The 26,757-nt window shown below is 40.1% G+C and overlaps 2 protein-coding genes across 3 annotated transcripts in view; one reads left to right on the top strand and one right to left on the bottom strand.

Annotated features, from left to right (window-relative positions):
- LOC110044941 (uncharacterized) overlaps nt 1-16,506 on the top strand; it is a 28,623-nt gene extending 12,117 nt beyond the window's left edge. The window contains exons 10-24 of the mRNA XM_089295016.1: nt 215-373; nt 902-1,042; nt 1,813-2,100; nt 2,680-3,192; nt 4,027-4,332; nt 6,062-7,285; nt 7,544-7,714; nt 8,316-8,645; nt 9,363-9,452; nt 10,149-10,370; nt 10,850-10,982; nt 11,952-12,145; nt 12,844-12,934; nt 14,441-14,491; nt 14,909-16,506. Of these exons, the coding sequence (XP_089151142.1) occupies nt 215-373; nt 902-1,042; nt 1,813-2,100; nt 2,680-3,192; nt 4,027-4,332; nt 6,062-7,285; nt 7,544-7,714; nt 8,316-8,645; nt 9,363-9,452; nt 10,149-10,370; nt 10,850-10,982; nt 11,952-12,145; nt 12,844-12,934; nt 14,441-14,480 (3,902 nt within the window). The 3' untranslated portion in view covers nt 14,481-14,491; nt 14,909-16,506. The remainder of the gene's footprint in view (nt 1-214; nt 374-901; nt 1,043-1,812; nt 2,101-2,679; nt 3,193-4,026; nt 4,333-6,061; nt 7,286-7,543; nt 7,715-8,315; nt 8,646-9,362; nt 9,453-10,148; nt 10,371-10,849; nt 10,983-11,951; nt 12,146-12,843; nt 12,935-14,440; nt 14,492-14,908) is intronic.
- Nucleotides 16,507-19,971: 3,465 nt separating this feature from the next.
- Nucleotides 19,972-26,002, bottom strand: LOC110044944 (uncharacterized). Of its 2 annotated transcripts, XM_089293690.1 has the most exons (6): nt 25,609-26,001; nt 25,150-25,179; nt 24,712-25,035; nt 22,997-23,087; nt 22,105-22,180; nt 19,972-21,458 (listed from the first exon to the last, which is right to left on the bottom strand). In XM_089293690.1, exons 1-6 carry the CDS (start codon nt 25,679-25,681, stop codon nt 21,450-21,452), a joined length of 603 nt encoding a protein of 200 aa, XP_089149816.1. In that variant the 5' UTR covers nt 25,682-26,001; the 3' UTR covers nt 19,972-21,449. The 2 variants fall into 2 exon arrangements, with proteins under 2 accessions (XP_089149816.1, XP_089149815.1); XM_089293689.1 differs by lacking the exon at nt 19,972-21,458 and having other exon boundaries at nt 22,084-22,180; nt 25,609-26,002.
- Between the last annotated feature and the right edge of the window lie 755 nt (nt 26,003-26,757).

Below are 26,757 nucleotides of genomic sequence, written 5' to 3'. Positions count from 1 at the left end.
GACTTCCTCAAATGTCGTGAAAATCATCTTACAATAAATCGTGCTTTGGGAAGAAAAAGGGATTGGAGCTTATCGCGGAAGAAGTATTTTCGTCTAAGATCTGCGAAACATACAGCGTTTACTTTTTTGCTGCCCTGAAGATTTCCAAAGTTGTGAAAAGTTAATGCTAGATTTTGGTGCTGAATCAATTGTTATATCGTCATTTTGTTTGCAGCAAACAGGTGGTACGCCTCTCTTGGTTGCTGGAAAGACACGGATTCATTTGCCGTTGATTCGTTAGAGGGCTCAGATCCCCTGCTAACTGAGCCGTACGCCATGCGGCAGAAGCCCGTTGATACATGCGCTCAAGTGGCAAAGAGGCATGACTTCAAAGGTAAAGTGAAACCCTTTGCTCTTTTGGCATTGACAAGGGGAGAGGGGGGTGGGTGGGTCATTTGAATTTTATTGGCACACTTTCTTGTCTTCAGCAATTGCTCACTGCAGCTAATGTTACTCACCGATATAGAATAACTGTTACAATGATAATCAAGAAAGTCAGTCCCAGAAAGTTGCTGTGGATAGTGTTATTATCACAAGTTATACGAGTTTTAAACAACTGAAAAACGTGGTTCAGTACTTGAAATTTATCTCAAAACAGTCCGTAAGTTGAAACTCAATTAGAAATGACTATTAGAAATTGCTACATCATCTATTCTTCGTCATTGAAACAGGGAATGACTTGGAGCCACGAAAACACTAGACTACGAATATGTCTTCTTTCGCTTAGTCCGTTAGGCGTGGAGCGAAAAAGAAAAGCGCGAGGAAAAATTGCGCTTTTTGCGGCGTCACGCACGACGAAGTAAGCGAAAGAGGGACTACATGAAGCCCTACGAAAACAAGCGTGTTTCACTTTTTGTTTCAGTGTTTGCTATCCAGAATGGTGGAGCATGCCTAAGTGGACCCACAGCAGGGCGCAGGTTTAACCAGTTTGGCGAGTCATCATCTTGTAAGGCGGGAAAAGGAAGCTTGTTCGCTAATGATGTCTACCGACTGACGGATTCTGGTGAGCATAAATGAGTTGGACAAGCCTAGCTTGCGCTAAAATTGCATGCAATTGACGGCTAAAGTCGATGTGAACAATTCGCGATATGGAGTGATCACAGAGCGGTTTTCTATTGAGAGTCTTAAAACCGGAACCAAAGGAATCACTTAAACCAATCACAAATAACACAGAGAATCCAGTGAACCAATCCAAACTCGAAGTAAATGCATGTAGCTGATGCAAAGCGCGGGAAAACGCGTGCGGTAGGTCGCGTGCGCGATAGGTTTTGGTTTTACTTCTGATTGGGTAAAAAAGTGGCGCGAGTCTTTTTAAGCCAATCGTGTACTGTGTTAATGCAAAACCAAGTACTTTTCAACAATAAGGTGAAAACCGCTGTATTAATTATCCGACTAGCTATATTTGTAAACCTATTGAAGTACAGATAATTGCCTATATGAACTAAACGGTTTTTAGAAAATACATCGTTTTTCTAATGTTTGACAGCCCCTTACAGAGTAGATCAAAACACGAACAAACAAACAAAAAACGTATTCCTAGCTGCTAACAAAACGTTGCACTCGACCTCAGAAACTGGCAAACAGCTCTGGGAATGTATACACGACCAAAACACGGATCGTCTTGGCAAGGCTCCTTGCTGTAAGGGGCAAATATACTGTTTCTAGTTCGTGCATTGCCGGCTCTCTTTTTTTTTTTTTTTTTTTTTAATTTTAAGACAGAGTGTCAATAATGATAATGATGATGATAGACTGAGTGTAAATTGTGTATATCAGGTTCTTACATTTCTATTGGTTGTTGGAATGACTCTGGAGTCCACGCCCTCCCGGTACTCGAGCACTCTGATGCGCAACTGGATGATTTTTATAAGTCACGCTCAGATCCACTGCGCAAGTGCGGAGAGGTGGCGCGAAAACGAGGCTATACTGTGTTTGCTCTTCAGCGAGGAGGAATGTGCTTCGGAGGGCCCCGAGCGGAAATTGATTACCGGAAGTATGGGATGTCCAGGAGATGTCGCGATGGTCTGGGCGGACCTTATGCTAACAGTGTTTATAGGTTGCTAGGTAAGATAAAACCACTATTATTCACTTATAAAGTTGTAAAATTACAAACTAGCTGTGACTGCCGCTGGTATATTAGAGAATTTTACCAGAGTTGACGAAATTATTCACTTTTTTAGCTTGAGAGCTTGTAAATAATATCCAGAGAAGTTCTTCTCGTTATAGAAAAACTCTTTAAATTACTATAAACACCAATGAAATACCAGGTAAGCTTTCGCGCGAAAACATGATATCTTAACAACTGAAAATAACATGTCATCTTCACACGTAAAAAGATCACCGTCGCTATGGTTACGTAATAAATTGCGCCTTTCGCAGCGAAAGTGAAACGGTTTGGTATTTCATTAGTGTTTACAGTGTATAATAAATAGATCATTACTTGGCCGCTTAGAGATACGAAATTTCTTTTTTCGAGTTTGAAAAATATTTCAATCGTTCGCTGTGCTCACTTGCGTAATACTTTTCAACACCCGAAGATAAATTTCGTTTCTCCGCGCGTTCATGTAATATCCTCCCTTTTTTGTTTGCGTGTTGCCATCTAAACACTTCAGTGCATCATATTAACTGATATCATTTGTTTAGATAACTTAGACCTGGAATTTGGGCCAACAGAAAGTACCCGAAATTTAACCTCGCCAACTGGTACCACAGGGACCTCAACCTTCAGCACGGGTACCGCTGCAAGCTCTTCCAGCACAGCATCAACCGACTTTACGCCAACCACGCTTACCGGAACCCAGCGATCGCCGGGAACATCACCCTCGCCGACACCGGCCATCCACGAAAACTACCTTACCCTTCAGGACGGCTTGCCGCACAAGAACACGTACGCGGCCGGAGAGATCCTGTTTAATGTCACGCTTAAGTACGGCATCAAGGCGGGAAAGTTTAACGACAAAGGGAAAGTGGGAAACATGTCGGAGTGTGTGAGAGCCTGTGGTAGAATGGAAAGCTGCAGTCTCGCGTTCATGCTCGGGAAGCAATGCTTCGCAGTGTCTTGTTATAACGACGCCCTCTGTCTGACGAAGCCTGCGTATTCACCCTTTTATAAACCAAAGATCGCGTTTGTAAAACACACGAAGGTTGTCGTGACTGGTAAGTAAGAAAATACAGTCGAACGTACCTCTCCAAAACGGCCACCTTGGGGAAAGAGGACAGTGGCCGTTATGGGGAGGTAGGGGTGTAATATGACACTTTTTTTCGGGGGCTGCAACATTTTTACTTTTTTTAAAAAAACGTTTATTTTAGCATGTAAATATGTAACACAATGCAAATATAATAGTAAAACAGAAACCAAACAGAAACAGAGATTAACGACGTGTGGTACAGATCAAATTTCATGACCATTTTCCATAGAAAATGGGGTTTTCTAGATATCGTTCGTCAGTCGTTGATTTAACTGACTGTTGTCGAGAGGTTATATTGGCAGCTGGGACGCGCCCTAGTTACCGTTGCCGTTGTGTAGAGTTGGCTGTCGTAGCGAGATTGAAATAAGATTGAATGAATGGACCGTCCGCCGGGACCAAAAAAGTGGCCGTTGCAGAGAGGAGGCCGTTGTAGAGAGATGGCTGTTAGTGTAGGTTGGATTGTAGTTGTTTTCAATGGCCTTAAGAATCTCTGAATAAAAATGTGAGTTTGGAGAAAATATGACTTGCGCATAATAATTTTTAATATTTTTATACATGAGGCTCTGGCTTGGATATTGGCGGCAACCTCGTCTTACGTTAGGACACTAATTGACTGATTGTTTGAAAATTGATTGATTGAATATGTACCTATGGTGGTTATGTTTGTCCATAACCAGCTATAGCTTGTTTTATTTGGGTGCTGGAACCTAAGTAAACAAATCTGGTTGCCGTTGAAAAAAGGTATATTCCAATAAAAACGACTTCTGTGTTCAGCTTACAGGCTATATTTTTTTGTTTCCAGCAAACAAAACCAAACCATCGTCGGAATTCGGCGAATGTCGCACAAGCCCAGTTCATAATGACGTCACTTTGGTGGGAGGTATAAACGCGGGAAAATTCACCGATCTTGGGGACGCTGACAACATCAGTATTTGCACTCAGCGGTGCTGCATGAAGGACGCATGCGATGTAGCGTTCATGCTCGAGGGGGAATGCTATGGTGTTAGCTGCGTGAACGAGTCGTTGTGTGAGACGCGTCCTGCGAGGAATCCCGCGAGGTACAACCCGAAAATTGCTTATGTGTATCACGACAAGAAGAAAGATAAAGGTAGGAATCGTCCAAACCGAACTGTTTATCGTTTTTAGCAAGCTTTTATAGTCTTCTTTAGCTGGGCTCTCGTTACGTTATTTTAACTCGAAATGTCTACTTAAGAAACTTCGTCTTCAAAAATCGGCATTTCATAGACGGATTCGGCTAACGTGTTCACATTCTTTTTGCCACCCAATTCAGGCCACGTGGTGATTTACTTGGGAGGTTAAAATTGTTCTGTTTGTACGACAAATTGCACAACTGTAACCTCTAGAATGAATCATCATATGGTCTGAATTGTGTGGCAACAAGATTGTGAACACGTTAGCCAAATCTGTGTAATCTTATTAGAGACCTGGGGCCCGTTTGTCAAAAGCCCCAAAAACCTTTCGGGCCCATAAAGCCATTTTTAATTTATCTGTTTGTAAAAACTGAGAGGTGTACACGCCTGAAACTTCTTGTATGAAGGGAAACTCTGTTGATATTAAGAATATGTGAATAAAACAGCTCTGTAATCATAAGGTTTGAGATTTTGCTACGGCTTTCCGGGTGCAAAAACTTTTCGGGACCTTCCAGAAACGGGCCCCATGTCAGATTTTATAACTGTAGTGCAAATAAAGGCAGAAATCAATGAACCGTGTCGGTGACATCGTATCTACCTATCGAGATTGATTTTACTTATAAAAATTATTGATGAACTTTGATAAACACCACGTTGTGTCTTTTTCAATACAAGACATCATGTAGTTTGCCACTATTATAAGATTTAACCCTACTTAGATTGAAACACCCAAATGTTCCGAGGTAATTGTTAGAAACAGTCCCAAAGTTTGCTCAACATAGCTCGACTGCTTTTTTATAAGAAAATATTGAAACCAACGCGGCACTTTGTGCCCCCTCTTCCCCCCCCCCCCCCCCCCAGGCTAAACAGGGTTAAAAATAAACTATACCAGGATATTATTTAAAACGTAATCTTAACATTTTTGTTAATGACGTGATCAGTTATTCTCAAGAGACTAGGCTTAACAGTTATCTATTGTTTCAACCGAATACTGCTGAAAAAATGCTTTGTTATACCTACAAACTCAAATACGTTTTCCAACTGGAGGAGAACGTGTCACGTGTCGTGGGTCAAAGCTCACTAACTCCCAAGGGAAACAACCTGAACTTTCGACTCCCACGTGATCAGGTCGTGCTCTTTGAAACCGCGGCAAATTTGTGAGCCAGCCGGCGTCAAGCAAATGATTTCTTCGCAGTTTTTTTCTACTTTTGAGTTGGGAGGTATAACAAAACACTTAATGACAGGTCGCGCGGGAAACAGTGAGTTTTATTTCCCCTCGACCTCAATGTTCCTCTCGACTTATCCTTAGTATATACCACACTAGTCAATAGTGCTTTTTACGTCTTCTGATTGTTTGACTCGGAGGTGATTATATTCACCTGCATTTGTCGGTTTATTTCCAGAAATAAAACATTTTTTTAGTCCACTAGCTATTCAGCTTATGTGGTATATACTGATACAAATTATTTACCACAGTGCAGCTTCGCGACGCGGTAAATATTTACCACCATTCACCTCTAGTTCGGTGAATAATTCTCCATTCTTGCGACACCTCCGTCAAACCATCCAGAACTGGTCATGGCTTAACTGGTTAACTCTAATGCAATATAAAACATATTGGACGTTCAATTTTCTCTCTTTTCTTCATATATTGACAATCATCTGATGCAAACCTTACTTCTACAGCATTGGGACATAAAAAACTCAGGGCTCTCATGCGAACGATTGAACGCCTGCTGTACGGGAAGACGCTACAGACTGAAGCAACACTTCTACCCGTAAACGACAAGTACGCTGATAACACTGACTTCTCTGTGGACAGTGACGCAACTGGTGACGTCAGTAATGACGTCATTAGCACCATTCCCAGCGACAGTCATTCTAACAGTAAAAACATAGACGCAAGTTTCTCCACGAACATGTTTACGCCAACAACTCCACGAATGCACTTTGAAACGCTGGTTAATAGCATTAAGGGCGGGCAAATGAATGTTTACGCTTTTCCTTTATTTTATAATGAGAATGACTCTCATAGTAGTCCATCTAAGACAGTTACCACACCGCTCCCACTTAAAGGCGTCGACAGCTTAAGCGGCTTGGGAGAGAAGACAGGTCAGAGCTCGCCCTCGCCGAATATTTTAGGCTTGTTCATGAAGCAAATGAATTCACCCAAAAATGACCAGGTGACTTCTTCTGGTCACTTGTCAGACGTTAATATTCGTAAACCAGCGAGTTCCGGCCCGGCAATTATTGACCCTCGAAACGATACCTCGCATCATGGCTCACGTGCTAATCTCGTTCTGTCAAATTCCCAATCAACTGATTTGACTGTTGACAAGGTTTTAAAAGGGCTTTTCCACAAATGGCTTCATGTAAACAAACACACCAGAAACTGGCGAGACGAAAACGAAGGACTACCTGGTTACTATGACACCACAAACAACGATCTCATGTCACTGAGTAATGAAGACTTAGACAGATTCGTGGACTACGCGATGGAACGTTTAAGACACAGACAAGACGCTTTCGCCTCTCCAAACGCTTTCCCGAACCGCCCACCGCTTCGCGTTTACGAAAACACGCCGCAAATCATGCAGAAAATAAACGGTCTCTTCGTTCTCTCTCCTACAGCTTCCACGCAACAGAAAAGTGTGTGTTGGGACGGAGAAATTCTTCACAATTACACTCTAGTGGGGGGAATTAACGCGGGAACATTCACCGACAACGGAAAGACCAGCAACATGGACATTTGCATGCAGTTTTGCTGCAAGCGGCAAGCTTGTGACCTGGCGTTTATGATCGAGGATGACTGCTATTCAGTGGCTTGTAACAGCAACGGAGCTTGTGAGCCCAGAAAAGCGAGGCCGACTCATTATTTTCCTCGCATTGCTATAAGGAAAAGACCTCAGGGTAGGCATTTCTTATAAAATCTGGTTCATATTCAAGGGTCGCTTTGTAAATTTTGGAAGCCCTAGTTTTCTAAAATTGGAAAGTATAGATTTTTTACTTGGGTATAAAACAGCGTCAGAAGGAGTGTACTACTAAAAAACTTTCCTCAAAATGATCAGAACGATTAACAACGCAACATGAAAGTATTGCTTGTGCAGAATGTACTACGATTATATATATATTTTTACTGATATTCATATCGAAATTCGCCCTTAACAGGAGATTATCACGTCAAAGTACCCACGGACTTGTCTTCAACACCCGCGACATCATCACCATTAACATCGCCATCATCATCACCGACTCCGTCGCCGTCGTCATCCTCGTCCCTGACGCCTGCTACATCTCCCTCGCCGCCCACTTCTCCCCCCATTCTGGAAGCACACGAAGGTACTCTTACTTATCTTAGTATTTCTTCCATTGGAAGAAAATTTCAAGTACGACTCGTATGTATTTACAAGAAGGTGGAGGTGGGTGCACGAATAGAGGGAGAAGGGGGGGGGGGGTGGGTAGTAAATAACACTTTTTCGTTAAAATTCTCTTTACTTGTAATTGTGTCAGGCCGTTCCTCTCCAGTTGCTTTTGATATTCATTTGACAGAATTTTGTCCAAGATCAAGTGGATTCGAACGCAGGCCGATAAAAAGAAAGCCTTCACCAGTTAGCCACGAATTCGCGTGACGTCAAAGTTTTGCGTCGGAAACATTCGACATAAATGAATAGAAATAACGAACAAGATAATTAAGCGAAATATAAATGACCGTTAAGTCTACACGAAGCGTGCTCCGGAGCCCTTTTGAGCTTCCCAAGAGACAAAAGGATAGACTAGAAAGAAACACCAATTTTACGTCGCCATTTGAGTGAAAACCGAAAACGAAAATTGCCTATCATTTAAAATGACATCCTCGCATAGCGAATGTATTTTAAAGATACATATCAAGAATTCAGTCTTAAATTCTTACTCTGATCATTGCTATTCTTAATTTCAACAGATGCCTCGTTGAATTCACCTGTCAAAGTGACCCACTCGTGCGATGCCACGCCCATAGAGTACAACGTCACACTGAAAATGGGTCTGCACTCTGGAGTGTTTCAAAAGATCGGTAGAGTGGATGCCATGGACGACTGTATAGAAATGAGCTGCAAGCAACCCAACAGTGATGTGGCCTTCATGTTAGGCAGCATGTGCTATGCCGTGCATTGCTACAGTGCGGATCTGTGCAAGACCGTACCCATCTTTGGCTCCAGTATCTCTCGGTTGAACTTAAATCCTGCAATTTCGTTCCTGAAGAAGAAGTCTCGGTTTGGTGTGAGTTCTCTCGGTAAGTTCCAACGCTTTTCGCGTTAGTCACTCTGCGCTGTGTACATGGCGTAGTTTTCTCGAAGTTAATTCATTTACTCTTGAATTAGGAGGACAATTTATCGGTGAATATAATTTTCCTTGAAGTGCACCATTGCCTTGTAGCCAAAGCAATCTTTTTTCAAATGCGTAGAGCCAGAGTGCTTGTTTTCGATTGTAGGCCAGTCAGATTTCTATGAATTGCTGTTGCGTTCGTGGGCAAGACACTTTACTCTCACAGTGCCTCTTTCTACCCTTGTCTACAAATGGGTACCGGCGAATTTAATGCTGGGGGTAACCCTGTGATGGACTAGCATCCCATCCAGGGAAGAGTAGAAATATTCCTAGTCGCTTCATGCTAAAGAAACCGGTATAAGCTCCGGCCTGATGGGTCACTTGGCTCGTATGCAGATCGACTTTACCTTTTTACCTATGAATCGGAAATGGTCAAATTATAACTAGCTACAGTCGGGATTTGCGGTGCTGACCAAGAGAATCCGATAGCGAGCATGGGTTCTAAACTGGAGTGATATGGGCACTAACGTTTTATTGCTTGTTTGTTCCTACATGTACATGGTTCATTCCTATTTATTCACTTCATGAGGTGTCCAATGTTCTTCAAAACTCAGGTCAATTTCATCTGAAATTATCGTTTCTCTGTAAGAAAAACTGCAACGCAGATTTGTTTTATACCTTTCAGCTGTAGCAAATGACTTAATCACGCCACAGGACAAGTGCCGGGACAGCACCATCACATACAACGTGACGTTACGTGGCGGCATTGATGCGGGTAAGTGCTGAAGACCTTCTGCTCAGGAACACCATCGCTAAGTGGACGCCTTGTGTATACGCAAGAGAATAATCTCTTGCTATGCGTAAATGATCTCCCACACAAACGCATACCGCAGGGACATAAGTTAAACCAGAGGCACTACCCAATCATTTAATTATTAAAACCGCATTTTTGGTTCGAGGAAAAGCTCAATCGATCACTTTCGAGTGCTTTAATATCGTCGTTTGTTGTTGTTGTTGTACTTTGCTTCTTTTCATTGAACTGATCAAACAGTCTAATGACTTTTAATCGTCCGCCGACAAACGAGTGTAACGATTAACTCAAGGAACCCCGCGAACCAAAACTAAATTATCGGACTTCAAGATAGCAACACAGCTTCCGGATTTCCGTTCAATTATGTTCCCAGGGCACTCATCTACCCGTGTTACTGTCCAGTTGAATAGGAGACTGTCAGAGCGAGATTCGTCTGAAATGTGACCAATCGAAAAGTGAAAAGTCGATCTCATGCTGGTGCCCAATGTCCTAAACGCCACCCCTAAACCCACGTCGACATAGCATCCCTAGTACTAAACTATCACCTTACCGTCCCCTCCCTCTCTTCCCTTAAAATTCATTCCCTGTTTCAAATGGCGTACGGTCTTTGACCAGGAAAGGCCTTTATGCCGCAAGACACTCAACGCGTCTGTATTTCAGGTAATTTCACGGAAAGGATTGGAATACTGTCGATGCGTGAGTGCATTGGAAAATGCTGTGACGACGCTTCATGTGACCTCGCTTTCATGTTCGGCGACCACTGTTACTCGGTGCAATGTCAGAGCGAGAAGTTATGCCAGGCTGTGCTGGCCAAACCATCTCACTTGGAGCCAAAGGTGTCCTATGTGACGAGAGGGTTCATCGACGATGATAGAGACAAGGGTAGGTCTAAAGTACAGATTGCGTTTGTTTTCGTAGCGTTTGTTTTGCGGACGTAAGCTGGCATGTTGTCATCTAAAATTTCCCGTACTGGTGACAGGAGAAAACTAAGCATAGAGTAGACCATCTCTAATACGGACAACAAAGGGCCAGAGCTGAGTGTCTGTCTAATGGACGTTTGGAGGTGTCCGTATTATTGAGGTAGAGGTGACACAAATGCTAGTTTCTCTGGGACCATGTGATCGGTCCATAATAGTCCGATATTAAGCTATATTATCAGCCAGTCTAAGCAAGCCGGCCCCTTTTGCTTAAAGGGTCGATAACGCTCTTCAATCGACAAATCTCTAGTAAATTGCGCTATCCACTAGATAATGGTTTATCCCATCAGTAACGTTATCCATAATGCGAAGAAACAAGGCTATACGGAGGGTCACAAGGTGACATAGCGCACTTATCCATTTAGTGAAACCTTTGTTTTCCAGGGACAATGTTCTCTGCTAGCGACCAGACGCCGACTTGTCGAGCTGATCAAAAGTCTCGGTCAAAGATAGTCAGCAACAAGACTTTAGTTGGAGGATTAGAGGCAGGAAGGTTCAGTTTTGTCGGAGTTGTAAGGTACGGTCTCTTTGGCGCTAAAATCATTCTAGAATTTGCTTATACCCGGTAACTTATAGTTGGACATTAAATTTTGGTGTGCCTGGCTCCATCCCTACAATCTCATGACGGTCATCTGGAGTTGAGAAAAGTTGGCCTCAGGTTCGACGCCAGAACCGTAGCAGTGTAAACGACCCTGTGGTCAGCTTCTCAACAGTGGAGTTTTCTAAGGACCTGCGTCAGGGTTTGCGCATATTGGTCAGTTCAGCCTAAATTGTTCAAGTTCGTCATTTGTAATCCGTGTTAATCTTCTCTATCCTTAACCATCCTTGTTCCTTTATTGTTTATTAGTGTTTTTCTGTACTAGTAAACTACTATTTTTAGGTTTCCTTCAACTTAAAGGTGATTTTGTACGTGACCAAAATAACTTACTTCACTATTTTGCCCCTCAACAGGCTCTCTTCACTGATACAGCCATCCTTGTAGTATGAACTAGATTTTGCTCTTGATTAACAGGTTAAACAAGGTTTAAGTGTAACAAACGATTGTACGTGTACATAAATACAGGTTTGCAGTGTGCAAAAAAAGTCTAGTGGGGCCAATGCATTTTGTCTGTAGCTCGTCCGATGGGCAACTGGGGTTTCTTGGGAAAGTAATTGAGCTGTAAGAGAAGAAAGATTTGGGGCATAATGAGAGCGGATTTAGGGCTAGTACATCATAGTTAGAGCATGTCCGAAAGGACACGTTCTAACAATGCACACACATAGCGAGGACGCGGTAGATAAGGCACTGGAATCTCACAGTGCCTCCCTCCACCGAGGAGTATAAAAGTGTTCCGGCGAGTTGTTGAGGCTGCCTGACAAAATGCTTGGGTGTGGGGCGGGGAATCTACGAAGGACTATAATCCAATCCAGGGGGGAGTAGGATCAAGTCACGAAACCCAGAGTTAAGCGCTGTGAGTGTCTTACTTACCTCTCTGTCTTGCTTCAGTGATATGGACATGTGCATGGATCGATGCTGCGCTCAGCGAGGTTGTAATGTCGCCTACATGGTTGACAAGAACTGCTTCTCTGTCGCTTGCTTTTCACCTTCGTTATGTAAAATCAGCGATGTATCCTCGACGAATGGCGACGTCGAGATTTCTACCATTATGGAAAGCACCGCTGAAAGACCCGCCGAAAAACGTGAGTATGAATGGGATAGTTCTGTTTCACAGGGAGACTATAGCTAAGTGTCTGGGGGCCAAATTCGGCCCCATCCGTCAGAAACGTAGTCTTGTTTTGTTTTTGTTTTGTTTGTTTGTTTGTTTATTTGTTTGTTTGTTTGTTTTTATCAGCGTTCTTGGTTGAATCGATAACTTCAATCACACAGCATAGCCATTGTAGCCGTTTCTCGATCGGAAAAATTCCCTCCTGTGGTTTTCCACGCTCGCCAGGACTTACTATAAATCTTTTACAAAGTAAACTATCGAGAAAATACAGTTTGGTTTCCCGAAAGTTAGGTTCTCTAGTCTATAAAGTTGGTTGGGTTGTTTCGTTATGTCATATTGATTACTTTACTCATTCATCCGTCAAATGGCCCCATAAAATGCTAAATATAGCTTGTGTAATCCAAGACTTGTGAGAAAATTTCTTACGTAGTCTTGGTTTGAAGTGAGGTAATGCCGCCATATTGGATGATATTAACAAACCATTCCTAACTAACTTCTTTTGTTTGTGTCATTTAACATGGCCGGTAGGCCTTAGTCATTTCAATCTCTCGGGATGGGTTGCAGGCCGTCAATAGTCAAATCAATTCCTCAAAAAATCCATTGCATGAAAGCGACGGCCAGAAAAAAAGACCAAAATAGGCAAGAAAGTCGTATGTATGTTTTGTCTTTTAGATTCCATGGTAGTGTATGTGATTATCGGTGTGGTTGGATTCGCTGCTGGTGCTGGAGGTATTTTGTGGGCCGTGTGCATGTTTATTCGAAGGTAAGCAACATACAATGAAAACCCGCGTGTGAGAACCTACATTTTTTGACGTCTGGGAAAATAGGTTGTTGCATTTTGGGGTAGTTATTGGTAAGTTAGACTAAGTAGGTTCTAAATCATTTTTTTTTTTTATTTAGGTTCTTAATTTCTATGAATGAGATATAGCTGTTGATTACCAGAAAAATAAATAAACTTGTGTTCGGTCCTTGAATATAGAGTATTTATATTCGCAACTGTATTATATATTTTCTTGTAATATAAATTTCCCATCTCAAAGTCACACTCCTTAGTTAAAATGTTTATCATAAATTACCTGGTAACCCACATATAAGAACCTGCTTGATCTTGCTTCCCCAAACAGATTCTTACATTTTTGGGCACAAAAATGGAAATTTTTTTCCTGCGAACAGGTATTTAAACCACTAGGTTTTTACATGCGGGTTTATTTGCTGCAAGACATTCTTACACACTTCGTAGGGTACATACAGTTTATTCTGTTTTCAAATCAGCTTTATAAAGTCAAACATTTAAAAAAGACGACACACCGTTTAAATTTGTAAGACATGTTTCGGATACTCAGTATCCATCATCAGTTAAAGGATGTTTACAAGTGAGTGACTTTATATAAAGTAGGTAACAAGTAGGTGTAAATTACAAAATGTAGAATAATAGTACAAATCAGTGAAAACGTTGCATAATACTTCAGGGATACAAAAAAGCTGCGAGTACAAATCTGTGAAAAATACTGAATACAAATAGTAATTTAAGTAGGAGTGCTAAATTAACATGTTTGAGTTGTTTATTCAACGCGGGTCTTTCCCATTCAATATGAAGGGCTTCTTTGATCACTTTATATAAAGTGATTTTTTAATTAACTTTCCCGGCTCAGTCCTTTTACTCCCCTATCAAAAACCAAGTTAACCCCTTCGAAGAAGATAGATACCTTAGGTAAACAAGACATTAGAGGCTTCTTATCTGGTATTGTTGTTGAGTTACTAATGTATAATGTGCAGCTAGCGATTCGCGTTGAGACGCTTCCTAGACTTGGGCTATCCGTTGGCAAACGGTGTGAACATTTGCTAGAGTGAGGCCTCTAACTCCAGAAAAATACTCTTCATCACAAAATTTGACAGCTTCTTAAGAGGTCGCCCTTATTTATGACAAAGCCATGTCACCAGTTGAGTAATTTGTTCGGCACTCGTTTATCACACATATTACACATTGGTCTAGAAAGTGTGCATCTTCGGATACCCAGGGACAGTTTTGAAACGGCCGGGAGAAGCACGGCTAAAGAGAGGAAGAAAATAGCTCTTCTAATTCTCCCCGACCTTTTTCTGTTTTCTTTTTTGTTTGTTGGTTTGTTTTTGCGTGCTTGTTGTTGTTGTTTTTGTTGTTGTTGTTTTTCTACCGTCGTGTCTTTCCCTTGCTATCATATACTCCCTTAGGGCCAAGGAAAAAAAGTGTGACCCACTTATCGATTGTTTATTCTCGTTTCTGTTTTTCTAGGCATCGTTTACGATCAAGACATAGACAGAATACGGAGTAGTATTGAGAAAGGTAAAAGCTGACGAGGTCTACTTAATTAAATTGAAACTTCCATCCTGCAACAAAATCGCCCTATTGGTCGGGGACATTGCGTTGTGTGCTATACTATCGCAGTGCCTCTACACCCAGGTGCATAAACGGGTACCGCCAAATTAATGCTGGTTCGGAGAGAGCGGTCTGCATAGGCCGTTTGGTCTGGCGCAGATATTTAACCAGCAAAATCGCGATATTAGTGTTTTAGTAATAATAGTTTAACAAACTGCAAACTAAGAAGCTTTAACTTTAATTCGTTGCATTTAGGTCGTCTCATTCTAATTAGAAGTCGAATCAGTTTGGTTCTTAACAAGCATTACAATTGTCTCTGTGCGTGTGTTATACATCCTGGTACATTTCTAAGTCATTCTATTTTTACCTCCTGTTCTCATGTAGAAAACGCAATGGAGAAGATGCGACTCTGACGAGGCCTGAAGACAAATAGGCCGAAAAATGTCTGAGTGACTTAATTCGACTGGAGTCTGAAGATTTTCTCAGTTTCAGTTTACCTTTTTTTAAATTCTAGTTTTATTCAGATTAAGCCTGTGTAGCAGACCTTTGACGCACCCTGATAGCTGAGTGCTGTAGCATCAAAGCATCCATGTTTCTAACACTGAGAAGTGATGTTGCTACTTTTTTAATGAAAGGTGAACCTTGTTTCAACGCTATTTCTCCGTTTAAGCAGAAGTAGGCCTAGGAACGAAGTGGGTTTAAGTCATTCGGAAGAGCTAAAATGTCGACTTTTTCCTATCAGGCAAATACTGTATTGATGTAGTTATATAGTTATTTATTTATTTTTGTATTCATACGTCAAGCATCATAATTATGGTAGTATCATAAGTCACCATTACAACAAAATTAATATCCATATTTCATACTAAAGTGGGTACCTCTTTTGATCCAAGAAATAACTGAAAACTCTTTTGGGGCTTGGTGAATTGAATCGCGTTTTGAATCAAAAGTTTTAGTTTCATACTTATTGTATGCCTTGTCATAAATACTCTATTTACCCTCTCCCTCTTTTTATAGCACAAATTGTCAGTGCTTCGCACGGCCACAAACTTTATTTAGTTTTCCCTGGTCTTCATGTAACATACTGATGCCCTCATCGACTAAGAATCTATGTGTTCTTGGGCATGACACTGCTCTCACAGCGCGGCGAATTTAATGCTGGGGGTAACCCTGCAATGGAATTAACATCCCATCCAGAGGGGTAGTAGAAATACTCCTAGTCGCTTGATGATACGGAGCCGGAGATACGTGCGGGCCTGATGAGCCATTACGTTCGAACGCAGACTTTCCTTTTGTCTGTATTACCTAAACATTCCTCAAAATTCTTAACCACAGGATTTACGGTATTAGTCTTATCCTAAATGCTCATTTTCATCGCTTTATGTAATTACTGGCATTCGTTAAAAAAAAAAAGGCACTGCCTAGTTAGCGCTAAACAATCCTAGTTGGGGACTAAAGTTGCGTCTTGATGTTCAAGACAAGCTCAAGTCGTTCTGTCTGCAAAAGACATATACATGTGGTTGCCATGCAACAGAAACTGGGCCAGATTACATTTTTAATTTAGTGTTACTGATCTGAGAAGTAATACAGTGCAGGTTTGAAAAATAAAAAGGGATAAATAAGATAGTTAATATAAGAAAAACTACACACATTAATTTTTTAGCTATTGAGAGTGTAACAAAGTGCAAAGCTAGATACAAACTTGTGATAACTTGTAAACTTTCCACTTGGGAAACACTGAAAAATGGATCGTATCACAGAAAAGCACTGCTCATTAGCCTTCCTTTGGTTGGTCACATTAGAGGATTTCAGTCACAGACAAACAGTTAAAACCCCATATATATGCGACTCAAATCTTTTGTCACAATGAATAAATACTAAACGCTGTAACAAGCTACCAAAACTATTTTTCGCAACGTGTGCTGATCTACCGTAGAAAGGTTAAATGTATTTTGTAATAAAATTTATTGTCAAAACTAGAATCTTGTCACTTTTACATTAACTTACAGTTACTTAATTCAGAATTCTTTGAAGACTGAAACCAGGGAATACTTCAGAAGTTAGCATCAGTAGGTGAAAATCCAGGAACAGTTATTTTGGTCGATTACTTTTTATCTTCTGTCGCAACTTTTTCAATCCTCCCAAACCCATGCAGTATGTTATGGCCACCCTTCCTATCCTAAGACGTCTTCATCACTGATACGGCTATGACGAAACACGTCCGTTTTCACTTAGCATAAAGCACGCGTTTTCCACACTTTTTGTAATATATCAAACACGAAAGACCGTGTTTTATCACATTTCCAAACACCGAGAAGAGAGTTGGAAAATACGACGCACAGCGGAGTATTTTTGATGATCCTCGAGGTGTTAGGCAATGTGGTCAAACACTGTCTTGAGTGTTTGATATATCTCCTCAATCGAAACTAAAACCAAGGAGAAAATAGAGAAATAACATCGTAAAAATCTATGCTAATTAAGATCAGACATCTAAACATCGTCACGGTCATGATTTCCTTTGTTTTGAACAAACTTGATGAATTATTAATGAGTTTGAGAAGACTACTTCTGGTTCTGTGCAGTTTCATCAAACTAATTCGGTAAACTGGCTCAGGTGCTTGAAAAAGGATTAGACATCATGGGAAGCTACGGCTCTCGCTCACTGCCGTACGTTCAACCTCTTCGAGGTTGCGATAACTGAAACTACCTCTGAATTGGGACCAAGATGTGAGAAATTTAAGGGGATGGTTTTACGGCACGGGCATGTCTGTATTATTTATTCGCACGCTTTTTGTCAAAGGCCCAGGTTTTCATTGTTTATGAACCAATCGTAAGCCAGTTATCTAATTTCGCATGCATGCAAATAGCCGTAAACTCGTCAACTGTAGAATTCATCGTACCGGTCAACACTAAATTCAACGGTCGTCAGCGTCGGTAAAATCCACTGAAATCTTCTGAGAAAATTTGGTCATCCGTCATTCTGCCACGACTAACTGCAGTGTGTGATTACTGAACTACAACCGAGTTGGGTTTTTAAAGCGATAACATTGACAAGAAGCGAACTAAAGTATTTTGATGTAGAGACATGCACCAAACCGTGAAACCCTCCCTTTAAAAACAGTACTGAAAGCGTACTCTAGTCAGCCACGATGAAGCTTTTCTGTGGACTGGTAGCAATGCAATTTGACAGGTATTTGATTGATATTATTATGCAAGTGTTATGGAAGTCATTAATATTATTACGTACTACTTTAAACACGTTAAGAGTACGTAGAAAAATCAATACATTAACATGTCAGAATGGTTGCATGTTAGCCTATTAGCCGATACCCTGTCATCATGTACCATGTTACAACGTCACTTGGTACATACCAAAAAATATGGTGATGTTCCCGAAGAATTCCATTACAAGATTTAAGACCCTTGAACACTTGTCAAAAACATTTTGAAACGATCTTGCCGAATTTGCCTCTAGGTATGTATGAAGTTTAAGGAAAGTACATAGTGGTATAAGTTTTTACGTAGCAACGGTCATAACAACGGCTGTTTACAGTAAGAACATGACCAAAAATATAGATTAGCTTTAACATATATGAACGATTCTTTGTAGTAAAGCTGTGAAGAGATGCACAACTCGATTGGTATAATTACTTGAGAAAAGCTTTACCTGATTTACCATCACAGGCTATTTCATTTCCCTTATGAAAGGAACATTTTTAACAACTGCGGTAACTTTTTACAAAATAGAACAACCATTACACCCTCCTCCGAGATCCAATCTGCACCACCCCTCCCCCCGCAATGTTTGGCTTGCTAAATGCTTAAGGGCCCATTAACCGATCTTTTCGAGCCGTTGCTAAGGAAAATTCAGTCTCATCTAACCTCCTCATCTTCAGTTAGTTCAGAGTTATTTCATGTGTTTCAACTTTTTCATGACCAGTAACACTAGTGATGACGTCATCAGGCCACGCCCATGGTCATGCGACTAATACAGAAAAAATGCAAAGGCTCCCAGGCAAATTACTTTCTCGGGATTTTTTTCATTGATTTGATATTTTAATTTAAATCCTCATTACGCTATGCATCGATTTTGTTTCATTTCTAAAAGGTCAGATTTTGAGAGCAGTTCAAAATATTGAAAAATTCGTAATTTTCTGAAAAAAGCATGATTTCGAAAAAGGAATGCATAGCTATGTTGCCAACGTTGACTTTAATCAAAATTCGTCGAAAAAGGCCGAATTTAATGAAAAACCGCGTTTCCTTTAGCATTTAAAGAAACCGGAAGTGCGCCCGATATCTATTGGAAGTTACCCTATCAGCGCGTGCGCAATTTACACTACCAGCGCACTTCGCTAAGATCAAACAAAGCCACACGGAGTTAGTTTTTCTCTTGCTATTGCTCTTGATTTTCTGTCTTTCTCTTATTTTGTCTTTGCTTGTACTTTTTTTACTTTGCATTTTCCGAAACACAAAGAAAAGCATCTAAAATGTTTGCGAGTTTGCAAGCTTTTGAGTTGTTTTTATTTTCCGTGCTCAGGCTGACGTAAGTGACCGAAAGTGAAATTTCACCACCTTAGCAACGCGCGCGAGCGCGCGCATGAATCGGTTAATGGGCCCTTAATCCATCACGTAAGAAACTTTTAAAAGTGCATTTTTCTCAAAGGTCTACCAACTGACTTAACGCCAATATTTCTGCTTTGGAAGGTATTTAAGATAAAATTCCTGAAATTTGGGGTAATCAAAGATCAATAGTCGTATTGGTCTTAGTCATAACATTTTATCGTCTGTCACGTGACATTAATTAATTTTTTACTGGATTTGGTGCAAAATAAGGTTATCTCCAAGTGAAGCCTGCAAAAAGCACCGAAAACAAGAGTTAACTGTCAAACTTTAGTTTATGGCATAGAGCGAAACAGAAACTTACAAGATATGCTTGTTTGAAAGTCAAATCTTTTTTAAAAAAAAAAAAAGAGCGGGAACTGTTGGCGTTAATGCTATAAAATAAAACCTTAAAAATTTACTTTCTCTTCATGAGTGCAATCGCACGCAATTGATCTTTCTTCTCCATATTTAAACAAACTTTTTACTCCAGTTTAGGGGGACCATTCCACCTCAAAGTTTGTTGGAATATTAGCATGGTAACACGGTTAGTCTACTGAAATTTTAAAGGAATTGCAAAAATGCTTAATTCTTTTCTATTAATTACAAAAGAAAAATCTTTAGTTGGCAAAACATGCCTTTCAAAATTGCCGCCATGGAAACATCAAGTTCCAAGAAAACTGTGATGTCATGCCAAACTGTTCCAGACATAACGTTTAGAAAGATCCTTTAATATCAGTGCGGGAACTTACCCTCAGCTCAACCCTCAGCCCCCCTCCCAGGGCGGCCTAACAAAATTCCGGTCCAAGTAGTTTGGGAAGCAACATTCCTTCTTCAAAATGCAACTCTTGAAGTATTCAAAATTTTCTTTAACTTTATTTGCGTTTTGTGATATATGACGACTAATGTAGTCTTTGTCGGTAATAATCAGACTAAATGCAATACAATGTTTATCTAAATTAAGTGGCGCGAGCTCTTCCATAACAACGCCATTTTAAAGGAGCTACGTCACAATTTGCAAACCTTGAACAGTTCAGCCTAAATTTTTCAAGTTCGTCGTTTGTAATCCGTGTCAATCTTCTCTATCCTTGACCATCCTTCTTTCTTTATGGTTTGCTTATTATCTATTTGGTGTTTGTCTGTCTTAGCATACTGCCATTTTCAGGTTTCCTTTAATTTAAAGGCAATTTTGTAGGTGGCCAAAATAACTCAAAATACCGTGTTAATCCACTTCGAGTCTACACTGCCAATCACATCCAAACGTGTAGAACGTAAATGTACTGCCTGGTGCTAAAATGGTCTCATTTTCTCTTGCTAAAATTGCAGACTTTCGAGGATTCTGTCTTTTCACCAACGACAAAGAGACAAAAACAGTATTCTCGATTAAGTGACAAGCACGCAACTGTAAACTATTGAGAACGCGAATTCGAAAGCAACGAAAACAATTTCTAAACTCCTTGTTACATGCAATATCTAATACAATGTTATGGCAATTATCTCGGGAGATAATTGTAGGATTTTTTCCCTACCATGAACATATGGAAAAAGATTTCTATTGCTCCTTCGTACATTGTGGTTTATCTAGTCACGTTTTGTGAAAACACCTTTAAATTAATTAGCGCATTGAGCTCTCTTGGATCTTTTTCTCAATCTGAGAGTTGGGAAGAGAGCTTACTCCTAAGATAGACCACCAATGATAAACTTCAATAATTCAGACTAAATTCTCGAGATTCACCATGTGTGCTGACTAATAGTATTAGTTTTCGCAGTACAGGTGAAGTTCTCCCACTTTTAGTAATGATCAGCTTTCCGCAGCAGTGTAACTCTGCAATATATCGCAAGAAATGAAACAATTTTCTCTCTCCTCGTGTAAGCACGGCCTTTATCTCTTTTTTGTCCTTTTCCTCCCGTTAAGAAGAGAAATGTGGATTTCTTGTCTCTGACAATGTTCAACACCAAGCGATCTTAATGAGATACATTTGAGAGAAAAGAAAAAAAAATTAAAGAACATTGATCATCATGGTCAACTCGATTCTAAAGGAATCGATTTCGTCATAAAATCGAAAGATACTTGCGGATATGTTTAAGAATGATTGGTACATATCTGGTCATCAACATTATCTCTGCACAGACCAGTGAAGTTATACATTCTCTGACGAAATGCCGCCATTTATTTCATTTATCTCGTCCGTGATATAATTTTCATATTTAAATTTTTGCCATTTTGTTCCTCGGCTCCAAGCTGCCAGAGTCATTAAGTCTATTTTTGAAGGTGTCTAATTGACTAAGAAGTTCAAAGTTTATCCTCTGCTTCTGGTTGCTTGAATCAATAAACCTGTAATGGGAAAGAGGGCAAGAGAAAAAAACAGTTGTATAAGTCAGTGGTCAAGCGATATACCTTAATTCTTTGAACGACAAGTTTGTTCCCAGGGTCTTCAGTCCTGTCCCCTAGAAAAATCCAAGGCGAGGTTGTAAAGCAAGAAGCTAAAAAAGAGGACAGTTAGCCATGACCTCAACCAGCAAGGGGCTGCATGGTACAAATATTTAAAATCGATTAATTTGAAAAAAAAACCTGAGCCTGGAGCTTCAAGGAGCATCTAGAAGTTAGTAAATTTACCAAATGTCAGTGTCTTGGCTTAGACACAAAGATGTAATACACTTTTGAAAAACTGTGATTCAAGAGAGCTTTGTACGATTTGTAGTTGACTTTTAGAAGTTCTTTCAGGTACCAGGCTCAGTTTTGAAAACTAATCGATTTCAAATATTCGTACCCAGTCCCTTTCTCGTTTAGAACTTGGCCAATTTGCATAACCCTGCAATCGGAAGGAATATCAAGGAAGATGTACTCTCTCCGTGAAAGGGTAGCTATCTACAACGGAGGGAAGGGGGTCCATGAAAGGGGCAAAGTCGAAAAAGATTTCAATAAAGGAAACTTCAATTAGTAAAATTCTAACTTGTTTTCATTTACAGGAGATACCCACCTTAGGTTCAGCATTTATATCTTCTTCTTCGTCACCTTCACCCTTGCTTGAATTCGGTCCGCCATTTTCTCGATACCTAATGATGGATGGATAGTGTTTTTAACTAAATTACTGATATGAAGAAGTATGAGAACAGTGTAACGAGCCAGAGTCGAGATAGAACTTTACGTATTCATGCTAATGTAGCGCACAAAGTGGTTGTTTATCCCAGTCACTAGTAGCATGTAGCGACAAGGGACCTGAGATCATTTCCACTCTTGCGTGGAATGAGGCACGTTGAGGGTAAAGTGCCCTACCTAAGGACAGGGTTAAACTTGGACTGCTCGATCGCGAACAGCGTGCTAAACATCAAGCCAACGGTCAACGTGTCCGTCTCCACACTTTAATTTATTAAAAGCTCGTGACCAACAAAGGAGTTCTAACTGTTGAGAGTGCGAATGAAGCTCTTGGGTTGAAATGAAAGCTTTTGAGCAGTTCATGCTTTTATGTGGAACTGGTTATTACGCTGTACAAGCGAGGTTGTTCTCAGTTTTACGTTTTGTGGGTAAAACTCCGGTGTGTGACATTATTTCAAACGAACCTGAGCTTCTTAGATGTGGTGATGTTTCAGAGCATCATACTGTAAAGGGAGGTTCGAACTTTAATTTTCCGTCTGCAGATCAAAACCCTGGTGTGTGACCAATCAAATGAAAGCTATTGTGTAGTACGTTTAAGTGGCAGCACTTCTTGTTTAACACTTTGTAATGAAAGCGCATTGAGTTTTCTAAATGCGCCCAAAAAACTTCATTATTGTTATTATTATTTTGCAACTTGTTTCCGAGCTTAAACTTTGGCCCTCTTGGGAGGCAAGGGTTAACTAGGTTTCTTACTGGATCCTTGCTAAGTAACTCACCTTCTAACAAAAATAAAGACAGCCCATACAGTTCCAGACACTGCAGCCCCAAATGCCACAACTACCACCACAATGTAAGCTGTTACGTAAGCTGTAGGACAAATGGTGATTTTAATAACTTTAATAGGTTGTCGATTGTTTTACCGAGTTCCTTAAAGATGATTTCCAGTCCGTACTGCGCATTCTCGAGAGTTTGTCAAAGTTTTTTGTTTTGTTTAATGAATGACGTCACAAAATGTGAACATTTCGCAAGTACTTACATGAAGTAAATTCAAAGTTTCATGACAGCCGCCATTATGAACGCGAAGCATAATGTTTTGTTCTTTCTCATATCGCTAGATGAAACTACTTTGCAGCTGTAAAAATCAATGAAGCAGTTGGAAAAAGAATTTGAAAGGCCTCAAAGATAAGGTATGTGGTTCGAAACGAATAACATCGATTCGCGTTCTATCGAGTGAGGTTTTTTATGTTTATAAACATTAAGGTGCTGAGACTGCGCAGTACGGACTAGAAATCATGCATGTGACGTCATCATTTTCTAAACTCCAAAACTAAACAGCCACCAAAGTTATTATCTTCACCAGGCATAAAGCTATATCGGCTAACAACTTTTCAGCTCAATAGCTTGCTTCGTCTGAAAACAGGCACATTTTGAATTTGAGAGTTATGGCGGTGCGTGACATAAAGCTACGAACGCATTTGTCGAAAAAAAATATACTTATCTCGTGATTTTTAGCCTTTTTAGAAGTGAAATTATTTGCTCGATCAGTTCAAATAATCAGTCGCCTAGATAGGCAAAGTAAGTTCCAGATGTTCGAACTATTTTCCGGCCGGTACTCCAACATGGCGGCTTCATACTGGGCTCTGTAAATTTGTGCAAAATATTTCGACGAATATTTGAAGTTTGGGAAAACGTACAGACCTAAAACCTGGCGAAGTGTCTTCTTTATTAATCTCCTATAACGTCATAATTTCTTGACTTTATACACTGAATGGGTTTCGAATTATTATTTTTTTTTTATTGCGTGACAGTGCAACCCTGATAAGACAGGCTTAGAATCAAGACTTCATTTGCATATGCATATTTCACAGCTGTTTGCAGCGACGAAATGTTTTCTATTAAATGATGAATATACGCATTCCTACCAATATTCACAAAAACGAACATAAACCGACGAGCAAACAAAGAAAGAAGTTAACCAGCCAGCAAACCAATAAACAACGAGACAAACAAACAAAAAAATCTCTAGGTGTTTTAACACTCAGTATTGTGAAAACATCACAGGCTCTCAGGCAAATTGGCCCATACAACTGATTCTGGTGGGAGTCTGACAGCTTTCAAATCGTAACATTTTATAAGCCCGTTTTAACTTTGTTCAGTTTTTTTCCAACTGGTTGAAGAACCTTTCCATCAATGTTCTACCAGGATTTCCAAACAACTTCTTTTGTTTCTAATTTTTACATTCATTAACTTTTCAAAAGGCTCGCGGTTCATTTATCAGCAGTTAATCGGAAGAACATAAACAACCAGCTGGAAAGCTTGATGCAATTAGTACTTTTTCTGCATAAAAGGGGCTGGAGAAAATGACAATGCAGGCTGAAGTCTATAACCTACTTACAGACTTCTGCCCACGACAGAAAAGACATATATTTAAAAAGGGGATGTTTAGATAGAAAAACCTACGATAATATTCCTGTTGCTGTTATCGCCATACCTTTTCTGTTGATATCATTCCTAACCATAAGCGATATCTTGACGTCATTCGTTGAGATACCAGTTGTTATTTTGCACAGTTCCTCGCTGTAGCACTTGACGCCATAACATTTGGCCTTATCCATGTATGCCAGTTGACAACGTTTGCTGGCACAGCATAGTGACATACATTCTTCCATATCTTTGACAGCCCCGAGAAATGTAAAATTCCCGGCTTGCAGCTGGCCCTCCAAAGAGGCATTCTGTACTACGTCGCTGTGCAGCAACTGGGCTTTTTTACACACGGGATTTTGATTGATGGCGAGAGGAGGACCTGAGCGTGTTGCTAACATGAAGTAAGGAAAGAACAAGGCTTAAAAACGTTTTAACTACTTGCATTGAGTAGTAACAACACTGATGAAGCTTTCCCAGTGTAAAACAAACATTTTAATTTGCTTACCTCGATATAGACCAAAAAACGAATCGTTTCCTGTGGATCAGAATGAGACAAAAGATCTAAGGTCATTAAACTTTCACATAAAGACTACTATAAATTTCATTGCATTAAGTACCACCAAGAAAACAAATCTCCTTATCTTCAATTAACACGTTAACGCAGCTTATAGTTGGCAGTAGAATTCTGCAAATTTTAAACTACGATTATATCTCTCATTTTACGTCCAAACGATTTGCCTTCCTTCATCTCGAATCATATAATGTAACAGAACTCTACCCGTCAACTAAAGACCGGAAAATCGAATTATTTGTAGGCCAACTTTTGACACGAAAGAGCCGAGCTCTCCGTCTTCTAGCGAACGTCCCTGCCTTAGTTTTAATCAATTAAAGAGAAAATAGCGTTAAAAATATGATGTGAGGAGAAATTATAAGCACAGTTTCAGATTTTCGTCTTCCTTCCTACCTCTAGTAGGTGTCGTTGCCAAGAAAGCCAGCACTAAAGCTATCTTCGCAAGGTAAAAAATTAAATTGTCCATATTTCTTCTAAATGTTTCGAGTGCTAGATAAGCCAACCAAAAGTGCAAAAAAAAAAATCGAATCCTGATGAAAATATGACTCGGCGACACTCCGTTCCGGTTGTTTCGTCAAAGATTCATCATGGTTCGCAAGTTAATTCCCTATTTTCCAGCCTTGTTCTCGACGAATCAAATCAGTGTCCCTTGTTATCTTTCCCCGCAATACCAGAACTTCAATGTGGATACGGATGAGGCGAAATAATCTTGTGCAATTTTTTTTTCTCAAGTTGTCTTTTTTTCCCTTCCGCCAGTAAACAATACATTAATATTGAAAAGAAACAAAACACTGACTATGACGTAGGTTCAATGAATGGAACACCGAATTCCATTTTGATAATACAATCCATTTATTGTTTGTCACCAGGACAGATCAAGCCGGAAGATTTGATTTAAGTTCAAATTAATGTTCCAAGAAAAGTTCTTTGACACTGCTAAATTTGAATCATTTCAAAACTGACGTGAGCGAATTTCACTCTGCTTTATCACTTAATGGGGAATTAGTTACGTCCTGACAATTTTACCGTGAAGTTTTACCAGTCTTAAACTCAACGGGTGCCCGTCTAAAGCAAACACTGGAAAATCAAACAGTCGGCTTAAAAACGAGCTTTTTCCGATCGTTTGACGAGTGATCCCGATTATGATGCTTCGGCCGTCTTTCGGCTCTATTAAAGACGAAGCTTCCTATAATTCGAGTTCCGGTTGTTAACATGAATTAAATACAGCCACTCAGATAAAGCCAAAATGAAACTAACAGGTAAGTGTTATCAATGACCGGTTCGATTGAGATAAAAGAGCTTTGAAGAAGTTACAGACGGTAAAAAAATGGAGCTTTTGTATCGTGCTAGTAGGGGCAAGCAGAAACACGACTCAATTCAACCTCGTTCCCATGCAGAACCTCATTTCCAAGTCAACGAGCCTACAATTTTAGTTTTTTTTTTGTTTTTTTTTTCTAGCGCGACTTAAACGTAGGGCAAGTAACCGAATTCTTTAGATACTACCACCGAACATCCGGAAAAACGAGAAAACAAGTTAAGTTG

Source organism: Orbicella faveolata, unplaced genomic scaffold, assembly GCF_042242905.1.
Source record: "Orbicella faveolata isolate gen_17 unplaced genomic scaffold, um_ofav_v1 contig_25, whole genome shotgun sequence".
NCBI lineage: Eukaryota > Metazoa > Cnidaria > Anthozoa > Scleractinia > Merulinidae > Orbicella > Orbicella faveolata.
The sequence above is the reverse complement of the archived record's forward strand: the minus strand, read 5'-3'. Positions and strand labels throughout refer to the sequence as shown.